Raw genomic sequence first — 18,953 nt, forward strand, 5'->3', positions numbered from 1 at the left:
GTGGAAGAACTCATTCCACGGCCTACGCGAATAACCAGTTTCACAAAAATACCGAATGCGGTTTTACCGGACTATTTTACACAGAACTAAAATAGACATGTTTTAAAAATACCTGTTTAAAAAATACCCGTACCTATACACAACGTAATCGTCACTTTCGTCACGTTTTTGATTATACCTTGTGTCCAAAATAATAGCCTTCATTAGTAAATTTGTAAATAGTAACATTATCTGCTCTGTCATTTAATAGTAAAGAGAAAAGTTCTTTCGTTTGCAATAACAACGTCGCTGAATTGCCAGTGTCAAATCAAAATTGCATAATTTAAGTATAACAATTATCTTTTAAATATTTTTCTGAAAATTTATGACTCATTGTGACGTCATATTCACCCTTATTACGTCAGACTACGTATATACTTTTTAATAACAATGTTTATTTTAGACGTGATGGTATTGTGATAGTAGAGTGGGGGAAGACGGGACACCTTTAGCACGTGATATCCAAATATTCTGATCGTGTTTAAACCATTAACAACAGTCTAATGGGAGTCGTGAAGATACGGTTTTATAATTCTTTGAATGTTCTTTGTTCACTACTAAGTTGGACAAGAAAATAAAATGAAAACGTGTCTCATCTTCCTCGACCCAACTATACGTTATATAACGTACATAAATTTATGCAACATAACACCATTTAGCGCAGAATATCCAAATACCCTGATCGTGTTTTAAACGATTAACAACGGTCAATGGGAGTCATCAGGGTGCAGATTTGTATTTATTTGAATTTTTTTGTTTACTACCAAATGTGACCAGTAGATAGAATGATAAGGTGTCCCATCTCCCCCCAACTTACTATATAGTTTAAGTCTGCTATAGTAGGGTAGGGGGAGGTGGGACCCGTTCAGCACATAATAATCAAATACCCCGATCGTGTTTTAAACAATTAACAACTGTCTATGTGGGAGTCGTGAGGATACGGTTTTAATATTTTTTCCAATTCTCTTTGTTCTTTACCATAAGGTGTCCCATCTTACCCCACCCCACAGTATAATAAAAATAGCTGACCGTGATTACACTGACCAAATTATATAAAGTGATAACGGTACGCTTAATGAAACAACAAGACAAACACGTAAAAATAACTTTTCTCTTCTGTTTTGCTTTATAGAGGGGAAAACAACAGCATTTTCTGCAACCTGCGCAGAATCCTTTATGCCACATATGAATCGTGCGCATGCGCGGAGAAAGACCAGGCACAAATTGGTTTCTGCGTTCAATATTTTAATTTAGCAAAGATAGATGAGGTTATATATAGCACTGTGGGGTAAGATGGGATACTGTTATCAACTGAATACTATATTCCCCGATTATATTTATTAAACAACAGTCTAAGAATCGCGGGCTATTGGGAAATTGTCATATAATAACAGTCTATAGGACGCGCGAGGAGACGTTTTTTTAACTCTTTAAATAGTTTTTGTTTACTACCAAATATGCCGGAAAAATCGAATTAAAAGGTAACCCATCTTCCCCCATCTTACTATAACATAAGTTATTTAAATCAACGACTATTAGATCGCGAAGATAAACTTAATTGGTATTTATTGAAAATTAAAATTTTTGTAACTCGATGCCCAAAAGAAGCTAAATCAACTTTGGGGCGTTGTTTCTAAAAAGGTATTTTGTGAACAGTCTTACCATTTTTGCTGGATGCAATGTCCGTCGGGTCGTTTACATCAAAGTTGGGATCATCGACATCAAACTGCCTATGATGCAAGTGAGAAAATAAAGTGATAAACAGGAAAGCAAGTTCAGTGAGTTTTACACGATATGTTTTAGAAAACCACACATTGCTTGCTATAACTATAATGGGTTTTAGAAGGTATACGATTAATTTTACAATGTTTATGTAAAAATGAATCATCGGTTTTACAAAACGAATTTTAAACGAAGTCTGGTACTGTGATGTTTGGATGTGCTATATAGAACATGTGTTTCTATTCGGAATTTCCCCAACAACACACGGAGATGACTAATGATAAGAAGAATGAATGTAAAATGTATTTATCTTTGCGTGGCGGGCAACAACAATGGCTGTTCTATTCCATACACCTCGTGCCCGTTTACAAGTTAACACATATGTAACTTTGTAAGTAATAGTTAAAGGAATGAATGTAATTTGTTTACCCTAGCGTGGTGGCAACGTCCGTCGCTATAACACAAATGTTCTGTTTCATAGACCTCCTGCCCGTTTACAAGTTACCACATATGTAACTCCGTAGGAATAAATGTAACTTTTTTATCCTTGCGTGGCGGGGCAACGACATTCGTTATAACATAGGTGTTTCGTTTTATGCACCTCGTGCTTGGTTACGAAGTACCTAAACTTGCATTCATACTTACGTTTGCTGACAGTCTTCGGTAATTGGTTTTAATTCTATTTCCTCAGCTATCGGTGCAGGATCATTTCTGGACCAATAAGTCAGTCTGGATATCTGTCGTTTAAACTACTTCAAAAAACTGTACATGGCTTAAGAACTACAACACAGCGTCGTAGCACAAGTATTAGGGGTACAGGGTTCGAGGGTCGACGTCGCTACCGTAGTAGAGCATGTGTCTAATACGTTTATTCATTAATACACAAAACTTTATAAACATATAGTAGTGTGGGGTAAGGTGGGACTTCTTTAGCACATAATGTCCAAATATTCTGATCGTATTTTAAACAATTAACAACGGTCTATAGGGGTCGTGACAATACGGTTTTTATTTCTTAAATGTTCTTTGTTTACTAACAAATGAAACGAGAACATAAAACGAAAAGGTGTCTCATCATGCCCCACCCTTCTATATCTAAATAAAGCCAACAAAAACAAGGCAGTTTGTTATTAAGTAAAACATGGCTTTAAAATATCTTTAATCGTTATGATTTTGGTTTGAAAGAAACTGTTAGAACGCTAATACAATAAAAAATAATCGATATTTAGTACTGTGAGGTAAGATGAGACACCTTTAAACAATAACACCGGTCTACGAAAGTCGTGCGAATACGATTTTATAACTATTTAAATTTTCTTTGTTTATACTACCAAATGGGACGATAAAATAAAATTAAAAGTTGTCCTATCTTACCCCACCTTACCATAGATAATTTAATGAAGGAAAATATAAAATAAAATTTAACTTACAGAATCTGGATCTGGCTGTTCAGTGAACAGACTAACAATAACTGCAACGATCACTGTAACAGTGAATATAATAGCAGCGTAATACATATAGTGTAGACTTGTAAGAAACGCCGGGCGAGTATCAGCTTCTCCACATTTAGGAGGTTTGAATAGAAATATTGCGACCAATCTGGCGATTCCTAGGGCACTGCCTATTAGCCCGCCGTAGAATGCTCCCTGTTATAATAAACAATGAATAAATAAATGAATGAATAAAATGAAAAAATGAAAATAAATAAATGAATGAATGAAAATAGCTTTATCGTCGCGTGGCAGGAAAACGACAGACGTTATACCACGAATGTTCTGTTTTATACACCTCGTGCCCACTTATACGTGTAACCACGGGTGTTACTTTGCGGCTGATTTTTTTCTGTATGGTTGACAATTTAGAGAACCCATTAAGAGACACTGGATTGGAACAAATAACGATACTGTTTCCAGGTTGGGGTAAGATGGTTTATGTTTTCATTCATGTTTACAGAATTGTAAACGTGTTCCCATGATTCAAAATAAGGCTGTTAATTTCTAAAAACACGATTAGAAAATATTATACATTATATCCTAACGGTACCCATCTTACACCACAGAACTAAATATGCACTACGAGCTAACGTATCCACTTTGCACCACAGCCCTTACTTTTTCAGTACATCGTGGCCAGAATATAGCGGTAAGAAAGATTGCGGCAATCGGTGGAGAAATGTAATTGCTGACTTCAAGGATGTAGAAAAATAATTCTCCAGCTTGAAACTGCAAAACAATCGGCACCCACGCTATACTGACTCCAACAAGAACAACGATGAATAATCTGCGAGACAAAGAACACATATATAGTACTGTGGGGTAAGATGGACGCCGTTATGAGATGCGTAAGTAGAGTATACTGCGGGGCAAGATGGATACCTTTATAGCATACAGTATCCCATATTTCCAAATCGAATTAAAAAATCTGTCTTAGAGTTGTGAGAATACGAATATAGTTCTGTAACTATTTTATGCTTACTACCCATTAAAATGACAGGAAGGAATCTAACATAAGAGAAACAAAGAGAATGTAGAGTGTCCCATCTTAACCTAACCTACTATAAATACATAAGGGGGCTATGGCACACCTTTTCCTTCAATGTTTTGTCCCATTTGGTATAGCCAACAAATAACATCAAAAGAATTATAAAACAGCTGTTCATGACTCCCATAGACCGTTTTTTATTGTTTAAAACACGATCAGGACATTTAGATATTATGTGCTAAAGGTGTCCCGTCTTTCCCCACCCTAATATTTCATGAAAATGTACTTTGGATACGCCATGAGAGGCTATAAAACTGTAACACTAGCAGAGTGGCTTTTGTGTATATCATATTCAAAATACATCACAATTTGTACAGTTAGGCCTGCCACACTTCGAATGAACGACGTATTCCTAAGCGCTCTTAGTGTTTGTGTAATAGGACAAAACCCGACCCGAATCCGATTCTTAACAAGGACTTCACCAAAATAAAATGGAATAAATTATTTGGATTAAATGTTTGCACAGAAATTCACCTTCCAACGATCATAAGTTCGGTGTTTGAAGCCGATTTCCTCAATCGTTTCCAAAGATCGAGAGTAAATATTGTACTTGAACTGTTAAAGATGGAATCCAGGTCGCTCATTAAGGCGGCGATCATCACAGCCATCATTAAACCACGCGCACCTGGGGTTAGAACGTGCATTCTTAAACATTAAGCACGATGAATGTATTGTAGGTAAGTCATATACCTCATGCTCACTGTCTAGTTATAACATAGGTGTCTTCTTATACACCAAACACACATGGTGCATTCATGCAATCATTGTACATTTATTATGTGAGGGCCAACTAATTTCGCAACACAAGGGTAGAGAGCCAACTTAGGCTTAAATCTCCGACTGGTATAGAACCTCACCCACATGGAATAAAAAGATAAGTCAACATACCTGATGGCATTATACCAAGGACCAACCTTGGATATGCGATGTTAGAACAACCGACTTCGCTCCCGCAAACGTCAAGGCAGTGTTTACCAGGAACACAAGCAACATCATCTGTATTAAAAAGAATAATTGGAAACACTGGTCGAAAATATGACGGTATATATATAGTACTGTGGGGTAAGATGGTTACCGTTACAGTTTTATACATGCAATTCTATAACCTGATGGCAAATGATCAAACAACAAGAACTATCTAAAAGCTTAATACAAAACATAGTATGTCTCGACGCTTACTAAGAGAACTGCCCAAAAAATCGGACAAGTGCAATCTGCCGAAAAAAGACGTGCGCACTACATGCACACATGCGGCAATTGCTTTAATGAATATTAATCACAGAAGAAACTGCCAAGCTGAAAATACAGGTTTTATAATGATTCTGTATTCTTATACGTGAATATAACACATTTACATAAATATGATTCCATATATGCTTTACATAAGATTTATCAAATATATTAATGGCTACTCTTATGATAAACTAAATTAACATTTGTTAAGATTGAACAAACTATAAAACGACGGATATCTACAAACAAATAACAAACCATATAGTGTGTTGGGTGGGGGAAGATGGAACATCTTTTCATTTCATTTTTTTGTCCCATTTGGTTGAAAACAAGGAACATTCAAAGAATTATAAAACCGTATCCTCAAAACTCTTATAGAACGTTGTTAATTGTTTAAAACATGATCAGGATATTAGGATTTTATCTGCTAAAAGTGTTCAATTTTCCCCCACCCTACTATATATCACAAACTAAAGTAAATGCTGTATCAAAGTAACTATACTATAGTACCAACTAAACTGAACTGGTGTCTCGGCGTAAAACACGACTCAACAAAGCGTTAATTACTCGGCGCGTGCTGCAGGAAAAAACGCCGAAATGCTATCGAAGCAAAACAAGCTACTAAATACTATACCGCATGGTTAAACTTAATCAAACAATCCTACAAACCGATATTGGTGTTTAGAAACATTTTGAATACTGTGGAGTAAGACTTTTACCGTTGGGAAATAATATTCTATATTTTTTTACGCGTGTTTATCAATTAATCACGATATTTTAGAGCGGTGAGAATATGGTTGTATAATGCTGTATTTATTTTACTTTATTGCTAACTGGGACGATAAAATAGAATGGAAACATGAACCATCTTACCCGAACCTACTGTTATGAACCATTGTCCATCTTAACCCACATAATATAATAAAAACATAAACCATCTTACCCCACATAACTTAACAACAACATGAACCATCTTACCTCACATAACATAACAACAATATGAACCATCTTACCCCACATAACATAACAACAATATGAACCATCTTACTCCACATAACATAACAACAATATGAACCATCTTACCCCACATAACTTAACAACAACATGAACCATCTTACACCGATATACGAGAATCAAACATGAGCCATCTTACCCTAGCTTACTCAACGAAACATGATTCATGTTACCCCAACCTACTACATCTGTAACCACTCACTTGGATACAAAACCCTGGATATCATTCCCGGCATCACCATTATATAAAGCGGGAGAACTTTTATTATCCCAGCCAGTGTTGTCCCTCCTTGAGCATGAGATAGACTACGGGCGGCAAGCGCTCGTTGGACAATGACCTGTGATAATTTATGTTGAATGTAACTTGCTTTAGCCTTGCGTGGCTTTATAACGACTGTCGTTAAATAACATGGGTGTTCATACACCTCATGCTAGCTTAAGAGTTATAGATAATGTAAATTATTTTTTTTACTTCTTTTCTCTTTATTGCTTAGTTAATTTGACCTTTACTGTCGTATTCGTAAAGTTCATTAGACGTTTGTTAATTGTTCAGGATATTTGGATATTATGTGCCAAAGGTGTCTTATCTTGCCCCACAGTATAACATGTTGATATCGTTACCTGATCTGTACACCAGTACCATAGAGTTGACGGGGTTTGTCCAAAGATAAAACCAAATAAAGGAAGTTTTGGATCGTTTATCCCCTGAAAATATTAAAATCCAAAATTGATAAGTGAATAAAACTTATTTATCTTTGCATGTTGGGGCATTGGCAGTCGTTATAACACGGGTGTTCTGTTCCATACACCTCGTGCCCGCTTACGAGTTTTACCATGTATGTAATTTTGTGTGTGTAGTTATTTTGTGGCGATTTTTTATGTTTGCTTGACCGATAACTTAAACAACCTAAAAGGGACTACTGGATTAGAACAGTTTCAGTTAAGTGTCTTGCCCAAGACACAAACGCCCACAATGGTGGCAAGGTGGAGCTTCAAACCCGCATCCTCGGGTCTAGAAGCGAGCGCTTGCACTACTGTGCTACGACAATAAAAAAAAATTATTTATTCTTACATTTTACCTTAAACATTTTGAAAGATTGTGAGTTTGGTTTTGGGAAACATGAGTCTGTAACGTTCATGGTTACGTTGTATACTTGCTGTACATAAGTAAGATTAGGTGTTGCTTGCAAGTACTGTTCCTTCATCGAGTAATAGCCGCCCACTTGCATAAAACCTTGTGTAGAAAAACGAATGAATGAGTGAAACTAATTATTCTTGTATGGTGGGTGAACGATAGTCGTTATAGTACGGGTGTTCTGTTGAATACACCTCAACCCGCTTACGAGTTATTTTGTGCTATAGGCGGCCCGCCTTCCCCCACCCTATATTATATATTATATGCTAACGGGATTCATTTTGTCCCACAATACTATATATACCTTGTATAGTTAGGTAGGCCGCGCCCAAGACCATTATAACAGCTTGCAACGAGTCAGTGTACATAACCATCGTTAGTCCGCCTGTTAAAACAAATATAGTTATAACCATAACGTAACATTTGTTATTTAACCATATTACTACAATAACAAAAGTAATAAAAAATTAAAGCAGCGAAGAGATGCGGGAGTCAACAGCAAAACTACAGTCGTTATAATACATAGGGTAAAACAAATGAAAAGAAATCCAAATATTTATATATATATTTTAATTATATATTTTACCGTGGAATAAGATGTATACCGTTAGCACATAAACCCATATTTTCTAACGCTGTTTTAAACATTTAGCAATTTATTTTCGTCGTGGGGATACGGTTTTATAATTTTGTAAATATTCTTTGCTTGCTACCAAATTGGACTTGAAAACAGAATGAAGACATGATCCATCTTACCCCACTCCACCTAAATTGGAAAATGGTGTAAATGGATGATAATTTATATATTACCTGTTACAGTAAGTACACCAGTTACAGCCAACAAAATTGTAACGGAAGAATAAAGACCCCACCCCATGCATTGCTGCAGAAATAAGCTACCAGCGTATAGGTTTACCTTTGAAAAAACACACAATTTTTAAATGCAAATTTTACCTACTCAATTAAAATAAAAAGTTATATTTGATTTAACAATGTGTTTAATAATATGCGTATAAATACTTTACTAATCTTTTACGAAACTTTGCCAAGATTGATTTGTAAGACCATATAGTTTTCGGGTCTATAAGTTAATTTATTTACTAAAGTAATTAAACTTATTGCAATTTTGGTTTAAAGGCTTTTGCAACCCTCAAATTACTGTAGGGTGGAGAAAGATGGGACACCTTTAGCATATAATATCCTAACATCCTGATCATGTTTTAAACAATTAACAACGGTCTATGGGAGTCGTGAAGATACGGTTTTGTAATTATTTGATTTTTTTGTTTACTATAAAATGTGACAAGAAAATATAATCAAAAGGTGTCCCATCTTTCCCCATTCTACTATATAATTGATGCTTTGTGGCAGCATTCTGCTGAAAGGAAATTTCATAATTGTGTCAAAGTCATCCCTGGCTTACCGATATTTTAGTAAGGCAGTAAAGTATAAGAGTGAGAACAGCCAAATAAATACGCAGTCGTTTACCACCGAATCTGCGCTCTAGGTATTCCGGCATTGTACATATCTGAAACGAAAACACAACATACGGTGAGTGATAAATAAATGAATAAATTTAAATTAATGATTTATCTGTGCGTGGCGGCACAGCGGCAGTGGTTATATAACACTGGTGTTCCGTTTCACACGCTTCGAGACAGTGGATTGTGAGAAAACAAATGAAAATTTGGGAGTTAATTTTTATCATTTATTTTTATTACATGGCTGATAAACTCCTGCCTATACCCCATGATGTGGTCACGTCGTAAAAGGACCTCAGGATAGCAGAATACAATCTTTTTTCTGGTTGGGGGGTAAGATCGCAGCATGTTTTCATTTAATTTTATCATCCCATTTAGTCGCCAACAAAAATTACTACACTAGATTTACAGAATGTTTAGAATAATACAGAATTGAAAGTTTCTTAGCCTTTCAACAAAAATTTGTAGCCACTTTTTGAAAGTGCTAGCCAAACTTACACCCGATGCGATATAAACGGGCACGAAGATCCAGCCAAGAAGTTGTATAACGATCGGTCCATTAAGCAGCCAAGCACCGACACCGATACCACCCGATGCACCAGACCCGGCAAGTCCAATAAAATGTTCGCTACCGATGTTGCTGACAAAGAGAGACGCACCGACCTGATATAGTGATAATGAATGTTATGTAACTTATTTATGTAAATTTGTTGGTGATTATTTGCTGCGGTATGATGCATTTTTTTATGACAGAACTCCCATATGTTATAATGAATGTGTTCCTTATTTATCCTTGCGTGACGAATAAATGACAGTTGTTAAACACGAGTGTTCTGTTCCATACACCTCATGCAAACATTTTGAGGGACATTCTTCACTGTTTAATGTATACCCGACACTATAGGCGCTTTATAAGAGACCACTGGTTTAGAGCAGTTGTCGTTAAGAGTCGCATTGTCTTAGGACCGACAATGCTGGTTTCTGGTAACATTGTTGACGTATGGATTCATAAACAAAATACTCCTTAATTTGTCCAGCCCAGTCGCCACAAATGGGTTGTTCAAATTGTAAGCCATTCCAAAATAACTCCCACAAAGTTGCAACGTGAGGTTTATGAAATGAAACATCCATCTTGTAACAACGCTACCTCAGTAATGTAAAACGAATACTGTACACATAATTATATGCATATACGTTTACCATAAACCAGTTCATACTTCGTCCAGCAAGAAAGTAACCTTGTATCGTATCACGTTTCGACCGACAGCTCGCCTGCATGAAACATTTTAAATGATGTGAAAGCACACTAGTCCTATAAATATAGTAAAGCGGGGCAAAATGGGAGTCATTTTTAAGCATCTTTTTACGACCCCATTTGTTGGTGAACGAAAAAATGTTACAGGATTATTTCACGGTACTCTCACAGCCCAAATCAGAAAATCTTTTGACCAATATGTCTAGATAAAACTAGCCATGGAATGGGTAATGATAAAAACATGTTATATTCATACAATGCAAAATTCACTAGAACTAAGAGTCAAACGACAATTCATTTATAAACAGTTCTTAGTAAACCGTTACTTTAATTGCTGTAGAGCACAATGTAGAAATTTGATATAATAGGGTGGGGGGAGACGGGACACTTTTATTACACGCAATGCTGATAGCGCTTTACTATTCGCTAGCAGCAGTTTCGATTTACTGCCTTCGCGAAGCTAAATAGCATGCAATTTCCCCACAAGAACGCAGCTATAAATTTTACAATCAGCAGCCGCCCACAATGCTGATAGCGCTCTGCTATTCACTATAGCAGTCGTTTTGATTTACTGCCTTTGTGAAGCTGAAGTCGTGAGATTGCGGTTTTATAATTCTTTAAATGTTTTTTGTTTGCTACCAAATGGGACGAGAAAAATGATAAAAAAGGTGTCCCATCTTCCCCACCCTACTCTACTAAATATAAAGCGCTATATATAAAAAATAACATCATTTTGGCTGGCAGAGGTGTTATAAGTAAATTGTAGTTATGTGTATCATAGTTTAGTATAAAACACCATTCGTTCAATGAATATACGAAAAAGGGGTTTAAATTCATCCCTATTACCCCGTAAGTAACATATTTGGTAATTGTAAACTGGCACAAGGTGCATTAACACCTGTGTTATAACGACTGTCGTTTTTCCAGCCACGCGAGGATAAAGTAATTTACATTCATTTACTTTTTGTACTTACCACTACTCCTACTACAACGATGGCCACAAAATAAGCAGCTACCACGGCAAGATCCGCAGCGTCTAAATATTGCTTTGATGGCATATTTAAAAGTATACGATTGCTGGTGTATAACTATATACCAATCTGTACGAGCAGCAAAAATTTATAAAATAGAGAGTGCTATTGTTTTTTTTACGATAGCATAACGCTTAACTCCTAATCGAAGCGTAACCGAGCGAGGGAAAAATTGGAATGCGTGTATGTGGCTATACAAAGGAAAGGGTTTTAATCTATTATGCACTACAGCTTAAAGGGGCATACCAACGAAAAATCAAAATTTGTATAAGGATAGATATGCTCAAATGTCACCTAAAGGTAACATCAAAGTTTCCCAAAAGCGATACGGCTTCTAAAAAAATCGCGTGAAAAAAACCTGCTGCAGTAAAAAAATCGGCTGTTTCGACAATGCATGGGATTTCCCATAAACAGAAATTTACTCAAGTTTGATCGTTTCTAGTTTCTAAAATACTAAAGAAAGTTTAATTTTTATTTTTTATTTTGTATAACAAATGCTTCTTTCTTGAGAATATATAAAAAAAAACATTCATTTATTCATTCATCCATTTATTTATTCATTCATATATAGGTTTATTAAGGTAGTTATAGGTTTATTAAGGTAGTTTGGCCTGACGCTGCTTTAACGTCCAATCGCGGGGACTTACCGCTGTAGTCTGATAAGCTGCACTAAATACGATTCGACTATAAAAACATGCAATTGAATAAAACATTCTAAAGCAATTAAAAGATACACTTAACCGTTGTACAACATAAACGTCAATAGTTCGATACGAATCTCACTGAACGACTTAATGCAACACTTCGCTTACTATGAACAACCTTTTGCTAATACACTATACACTACACACGAACTGTCCGACACGCCCAAAACTCGAAGGAGGAAAAGCGAGCAGTGCACGGCATGTGGTACGCGCAATAAAAGTGTAAGGGAACACATAATAACAGGTCCAAAATAGGAATGAAGAAACACAAAAGAATACAAATAGTGAAGGGAAACAGAATCAAAACTAAACTAACAAGCAATACAACTCTTAGGCGATCAAAAAAACAGTACGCGTGTCAATTAATTAATAAACTCGATTTTTCTTACTGTTTTTCTGTGGCTCGGAAAACCTGAAAATGAGCTATCCGTGGAAACTGCATTGCTCAGTTGTTATCTTAATCTGTTTAAGTATTTTATTTTAATGCTCGATTCTTCAGTCATAAATCGACAAAAATATTTTGTATCTCTTGTTTTTTCTACAATGGATTCAGAATGTTCTTTGTTTACTACCAAATGGAAAGAGAAAACCAAATAAAAAGATGTCCCATCTTCCCCCACCTTACTATATACATAAAATCGTAATTTACCTTTTGTTCGGCGCCGTGGCTCAGTGGTTTAGGCGCCTGCATCGAAAACCAAAGTGACCCCGGTTCGATGCTCGACGGCGGTACCAAACTGATCGGCGTATGTGTCCTTGTGCAAGACACTTAAGGACATTGCTCCAGCTCAGCGGTCACTAATGTGTTGTCCAAATTAAAAGTTATACGCAGAAAATCAATTATACCCAAAGCTGCATATATGTGGTATAAATCGCTGCCCAGACAGGAACTTTTTTTTTGTGAAAGCGCGTCCGGTTGTGACGTGGTAAGTACGAGTGTATAGTCTTCGAATTATGTTCGCGAATCGTGTGAGAACGAGTTCGCAGATATAGTCCGTAGATTGAGTCCTACGGGTCAAGAATCGAGACAGAAAACCGGGCTTGGTCGGAAAGGAGAACGAGTTCGCAGTTGGAGTCTTACGGCTCGTCACTTCCGGACGTACAAGGGTAATGGGCCAAGTCTGACCTAAATCCCAAGTCCTCGCCCATACAGAATAGAAATAGAATAGAATTTAGCTACATTTAGTTAGTTTTTGCATAAAAGTGGCTATAGTTGGCCTAATGATATATAACTAATTAATGAATGTAACCTCTTTATACACGACAGTCGTTATACCACGGTTTTCTGTTTCTGCCCGATTTTTTGCAATTTCGTCAATAAAAAATAATTGTGATAAAACGTCTGTGACGTCATCAGATTCAAGGAACCGACCTACTGGGAGGAGCTTTCCGTGGAACCTGCATTGCTCAGACGTGGTAACTTGTAAGCAAGCACGATGTGCATGAAACACTTCTTGCACCAAACTGGCTAGATTAAACACATGTCAGCTAAGTACACTTTAAAATCTTCAATATGCCCCCGGGGTATTGAGTTTGACACTGCAAAAATCGGTTAAAACTTAAAGGATTATTTAATGTCAAGATTTTTTATAAGATTCTTGAAAAAAAGAAAATATTTCATGGTTAAAAATATTATTTACAACGTTTTGAGAGCAATCATCAAAAAAATTACAAAACATAGTTTTTAAATTTATCTAATCGAGTACAAAAGCGAAAATCAAATAAAACAAGGAAAAACTTTTCGCTATTTCTTATTATTAGGTTTCACTTAGTTTTGTAAAAGCGGGCATATGTACTAAAGTATTATATTCGAATATACAGGTATGTGAATAAAATATATTTTTTTAAAGTTGATTTATAAAGCAGTTTTGGGGGACTCCCTAAAATTTCGTGCCAGTGTTTTTACTCTTGAAGAAGTTTCCGTATCACGATCAGGATAGATCTTCTCTCGTAATATTTATTTTTATTTTTTAGACTATCGACAATCATAAAACCGCTGCAAAAAACAACATACGAAAAGAACAAAATGTTATCACGATTTTGAACAAGTTGTATTTTGGTGGAGGCATAAGGCAGAGTACTTGGTAAAGCAGTAAGCAAGAAGCAATTGTCACAAATAAGTTTGGTTATATATCTACGATGATTGAACCGGTAAGTATAAGCAGTTATTTGATAATATAAAGTTGCGAAAATGTTTGTTTAATGTATTCTGCTTTACATACGCATTTCTGTGTTTCATTATTACGTTATTTAATTATTATTTCTTACCAGCTCTCACCTGAGAATTTGCAAATTATTAGTACCAGTTTAATGAGTCTAGCATGTGTATAATGACAACGGAGTCCTGGCCCTTAGTCACTTTCTCCAACAGAGTGTCTTTCGTTGCCGCCTTTATTTTTAATACAGTACGTTGGGGTTAGTTGTTTGTGATTTTAACAGCTTGTAAATCTCCTACAGTGAGCCTTGATCTTCTTTTACATGCTTTCCATTTCCTGCAGGAAAATTCCTGGTTCGGCGCAATCAACCTGTTCCTTAATAGTTGGATGATCGCATCATCTGCTGGTTATAATGGGATGATTTTTAATCCCATGACACCAGTTTTGGTAAATATGTTCAATCAGACCTATGTGGTAAGTGAATAGAAAGGCACCACGAAATGTGTTGCCATTGCACCATGGCGTTAAAGCGCGCTTGCCCCCGTAAGCGGGTAAGAGGTGTATGAAACACAGAACACCAGTGGTATAACGACTGCTGTTGCATCGCTATGGTAACATATAAGTAACTTCAATGCGATTCAAATCAGAGTCGCCATGGTATTCCGATGCCTTCTTCAGTCTCCACGACGATAATGGCCGTCGTTAATTCGTTTGTATTTGTCGGAGCAATTGTCGGCGGTTTTTCGACTAAGTTTCTGTTAGGCTGGTTTTCCCCAAAGAGGGTCATGCAGCTGGGTCACGTGGTTTGTTTGCTATCGATTCTGGTAATGGCGCTGATAACTGGACTCACAGGATCCTACGAAGTTCTAATTATCGGTCGGTTTCTCGCTGGTTCTGTTGCGGGTATATCATACTGTAAGTACATATTAACCAGAAGTATTTTTGCAGCATTTATACTTGAGTTGTATTCCCACAGACGTGCCGTCACTTATGATTGCAGAAACAAGCGCCCCAGCAAAGTTCGGTTTCTGGCAGAGTGTCGTGGGGTCTTCTATCGCCTTTGGCATTTTGGCGGCTGCAATTTTGGGTCATCCTCAGGTAAAAGGTCTAACTCCAGGCTGTACCAATTAACTCTGTTATCAAAACTTGTTCAGGTCCTTGGCACAGCAACGCTTTGGCCCGTCGGAATTGCACTGACTGGCGTACCTTCTATTATTTATCTCATCGGAAGTATTTGGTTGCCGGAGTCGCCGTTTTATTTAATCCGAATGATGAGACAGGACGAAGCGGTTGAAGTTCTCCAACAGATACGAACCGGAACGAAGGTCATTACAACAATACAACTAACCAAGCTTATCTCTTTTCATTATGTTTACTAATTCTAAAAAAATATATTTTGTCATTTTTGTTTTTCGTGATTCTTAAAAGACCGGTGTTTTAAGTCTAGCATGTAGACATCATTATAGGGTATGCCGTTGGGTGTTTGTCTAGGGATATATACAAAAAGAAACAATTTCCTGAAGATCTCTTTCCAAATTACATAACACATGGCTGCAAAAGCATATAACTTATGCTTTCTGCTTGACAGGATGATATATTGGAAGAAATTGTGAAAATAAAAAGTGAAATGAAAGACGTTGAACAAGTCGGTATCAAGGAAATGCTAACGAACAGAGGATACAGGTAAAGCTTGCCTGTAAGTCTTATATTGAAATGAACTCCTATAGCCTACAGACGATGAACTCAAGCACATTTCCAGTGAATAGTGCAAATGTAATATGGTGCACGTAGTGTCCTTTAAGCCCTTTTTCGTCGAACAGTTTAATTGTTCGTGTTATTTGCGATACTTTTTACCACACATCTCGTTTTTGCGGTTACTTAACAACTTCTTTGATCAAATACGGTAATTGTCAAATTATAAATCATTATATAATGGTTCGTCTCCTTTAATTAGAACTATGCTCTCTTGTTAACCTATTTATACTCTGTCTTACAGGAATCAATTCTTGGCAGTTCTTGTTGTCTACTCTAATGTGGCATTGGTGGGAGTACATACATTCGTTTTCTATTCAGATCAGCTCTTTCTACAAGCAGGCATTGCCGCTGAGAATGTGACGTTCGCAACCATTGGAGTTTTTGCCTTGTCTTTTATTGCTTCCGTATTCGGGGTAAGTCAGGCAAAAATCAAAAACTTAAATTATTACCGAGTTCATTGAGTTTCCTTCTGTTACCAATCATGTTGTAAAAAAAGTATTTTGGGGCTGATCTAGTACAAAGCGTTAATTTAAACCTGAGAACCTGCAAGCAAGCAAAAACCTTTTACTTATAAACGTTATAATAAAAATACGTTTTAAATACAAGATGAGCCGACTGTTTAATTAGTTTTTCTTTATATTTCAGTCAAAAATCGTCGATCGTTTCGGAGGCTACAAAGTTAACATTACATGTAATGGCATCCTTATCTTTGCAATGGTGCTGTTCACTATAAGTCAAGCTACTGCTCACCTGGCACCATTGGCAATGCCTTACGTGGCGATCATTTCAGTTGCTATATACATGTGCGGGTAAGCTATGTCTCCTATATTAAAATCCATATGATTTAGCGAATGTTAGAGTTTGTAACGTTACAAGAATGTCCGGTATTCTAGCATAGTTGGCGACGGCATCTATCCCAAAGTTTACGGGTTTAAGAGTCAATGTTGCTATTGTGGGCGTATGTGTCTCTTTGTCAAGACACTTGACTGCAATTTCTCCAACCCAGTGGTCAATATTGGGTTGTCTAACTTGTCCGCCATACACTAAACAATGAAATAAATACTCTTAAAATTAAATAATTACTCACAAGTTTCATATGAGCTTTGAACTGGCACCAGGTGTTGAAACAAAACACTCGGGTTTTAACGACTGTCGTTGCCCGCCACCCAAATATTCAATCAGTAATACGTTTCTTGCTTTATACGCCTACTCCCAATATGCCTAAACGCTTTTAAACTTGTTGAAAACATAATCCGCCCCCTATAATCACGTATGTTGGACCAGTTATATTAGTAATCAACTCAGTACGTGATATATTCGTTCCGATTGATATGTTTGTACCGGGTGCTATTGCGCATGCGCCGAGACGCTCTGCTGCACACGGGCAGTAGGTCGAACAAATACAATACGGGCTCAATACGAGAATATATTACAAAACCTATACTGCTTACAAACGTCTCAAACAATCCTTATACTGCGTAATAATCTTATCTTTAGGTGGTCTGGTGGAACTAACTTAGCAGTCTTTGCGTTGGTAAGCGGAGTAACAGTTGAGCCGACCAGAGCAACTGCATATGGATACGCCTCGATGTTTTTGTGGTTGTTTTCCTGGTTTGGCGCTTTTATACCTCCGTTTCTACAGGTAGGCAAAGTTTTAATGATTTTAATTTTAAATCGGCTGATAACTGTAGCACAGTGCTTTATTTCTCGCCTAAAACGAGAATACCGAAGCTCGATGCAGTCGGGCAAGCAATTGTCACTTTATGGTATGATTGCCTAACCCTTTTAGGCCTATATGATGTAAAATAAATTAAAAGAATAATTGTATAACTTGCTTATCCTCACGAAGCCGGAGAACGACAATCGTTATAACATGGATGTTCTGTTTCATACTCATACCTGTTGACAATTTACCTCGTATATGTATCACTTGTGCTGGGCAATTAATTTAAGAGTAGTTTTTAGTTTTTGGTGTGTTGCTAACAATTTAGATTATACAACCGATTACAATTTGGTTGGAGCAATTGCGGTTAAATGTGTTGCCCAACGACACATAAACGCCCAAAATAAATAGCAGGCACAAGCCTTGAACCCAAATTACTGGGATGGAGGCAGCGTATATAGTTGTGTGAAGCCATTGCATATGATGGACCACCGCACAAGCCACCCGTGTTAAATACTCAAGCGTTAATAAAATGCAATTTCAATAAAACTAATTTCTTAAACCAGCTGTTCATACCACTACAGATTGGACTTGGATCCTATTTACTAATGATCTGGTTATTTTTCGCCATCGTGTTTCTCATCTACCACTTGCTGCTGATCCCTGACACAAAGAAAAACAGCAGCGAAGAAATTCAAGCTTACTTCAGTGGGACACGGCAAAATACAAATGAAACAATTGAAATGGCAAAAATGAACACCGACGCTACAGGCATTGAAACCACATAAAAATGGGTGTATATAGTATAAAGGGTGGGGTATAGATAAGACATATTTTCGTTCTATTTTCTTGTGTCATTTGGTAGTATACGAATAACCTTCAACGAATTTTAAAACCGTACCCCAAAGACTTCCATAGACTGTTATTAATTGTTTAAAACAAGATCGGAATATTTAAATATTATTTACTAAAGGTGTCCCATCTCCCCCACCCTACTATAAATACACACAGAATGCTGTGCCCTGCACTAAACCAAAGTTAAAAGTTCGGCATAAAAGAGTAAAAGAAACAATACGTTTAGCGCCGTGCGTAATACTTTCATTGTGTAACACTATCCCGATAAGAGAAAGGATTTAGGAAACAAATCTTACAAGAAAGCCATCAAACCGTATACCAACAGCACGGTAATTCTACGCGAGACTTGATCGTAGCAGATCATGCTGT

At 36.7% G+C, this 18,953-nt stretch overlaps 2 protein-coding genes and 1 long non-coding RNA gene across 4 annotated transcripts; 2 read left to right on the plus strand and 1 right to left on the minus strand.

The window, feature by feature from the left end:
* Window positions 1–756: 756 nt before the first annotated feature.
* On the minus strand, window positions 757–11,930 carry LOC149726364 (sodium/myo-inositol cotransporter-like). The gene is made up of 16 exons (XM_089889827.1): window positions 11,395–11,930; window positions 10,366–10,437; window positions 9,664–9,828; window positions 9,108–9,212; window positions 8,495–8,600; window positions 7,989–8,069; window positions 7,629–7,783; window positions 7,171–7,254; window positions 6,752–6,887; window positions 5,191–5,298; window positions 4,777–4,927; window positions 3,873–4,041; window positions 3,192–3,407; window positions 2,407–2,498; window positions 1,702–1,769; window positions 757–1,270 (listed from the first exon to the last, which is right to left on the minus strand). Exons 1-16 carry the CDS (start codon window positions 11,476–11,478, stop codon window positions 1,074–1,076), a joined length of 1,989 nt encoding a protein of 662 aa, XP_089745953.1. The 5' UTR covers window positions 11,479–11,930; the 3' UTR covers window positions 757–1,073.
* On the plus strand, window positions 3,940–6,698 carry LOC149726365 (uncharacterized). Its single transcript, XR_016386197.1, has 2 exons — window positions 3,940–4,076; window positions 4,769–6,698. It is a non-coding gene; the product is annotated as an uncharacterized LOC149726365 (long non-coding RNA).
* Window positions 11,931–13,911: 1,981 nt separating the features above from the next.
* Window positions 13,912–18,809, plus strand: LOC149726366 (solute carrier family 2, facilitated glucose transporter member 5-like). 2 transcript variants are annotated; one of them, XM_089890731.1, is made up of 10 exons: window positions 13,918–14,306; window positions 14,654–14,785; window positions 14,959–15,226; window positions 15,288–15,409; window positions 15,466–15,636; window positions 15,900–15,994; window positions 16,308–16,479; window positions 16,712–16,875; window positions 17,564–17,708; window positions 18,314–18,809. In XM_089890731.1, the coding sequence occupies exons 1-10, from the start codon at window positions 14,295–14,297 to the stop codon at window positions 18,515–18,517; spliced, it is 1,485 nt and encodes a 494-aa protein (XP_089746857.1). In that variant the 5' UTR covers window positions 13,918–14,294; the 3' UTR covers window positions 18,518–18,809. The 2 variants fall into 2 exon arrangements, with proteins under 2 accessions (XP_089746856.1, XP_089746857.1); XM_089890730.1 differs by having other exon boundaries at window positions 13,912–14,306; window positions 14,959–15,636.
* The last annotated feature ends 144 nt before the right edge of the window (window positions 18,810–18,953 follow it).

The sequence above is a fragment of the Ciona robusta genome, chromosome 12, assembly GCF_009617815.1.
Source record: "Ciona robusta chromosome 12, ASM961781v2".
NCBI classification, from domain to species: domain Eukaryota; kingdom Metazoa; phylum Chordata; class Ascidiacea; order Phlebobranchia; family Cionidae; genus Ciona; species Ciona robusta.

Coding starts and splice junctions, on each gene's coding strand:
- LOC149726364 (XM_089889827.1), bottom strand. CDS start 11,478: ATGCCATCAAAGCAATATTTAGACGCTGCGGATCTTGCCGTGGTAGCT. Junction 10,438..11,394: donor TCGTTGTAGTAGGAGTAGTG/GTAAGTACAAAA, acceptor TGTTTCATGCAG/GCGAGCTGTCGGTCGAAACG. Junction 7,784..7,988: donor GGCCTACCTAACTATACAAG/GTATATATAGTA, acceptor TTTCTACACAAG/GTTTTATGCAAGTGGGCGGC.
- LOC149726366 (XM_089890730.1), top strand. Junction 15,637..15,899: donor AGATACGAACCGGAACGAAG/GTCATTACAACA, acceptor TCTGCTTGACAG/GATGATATATTGGAAGAAAT. Junction 16,480..16,711: donor TTATTGCTTCCGTATTCGGG/GTAAGTCAGGCA, acceptor TTTATATTTCAG/TCAAAAATCGTCGATCGTTT.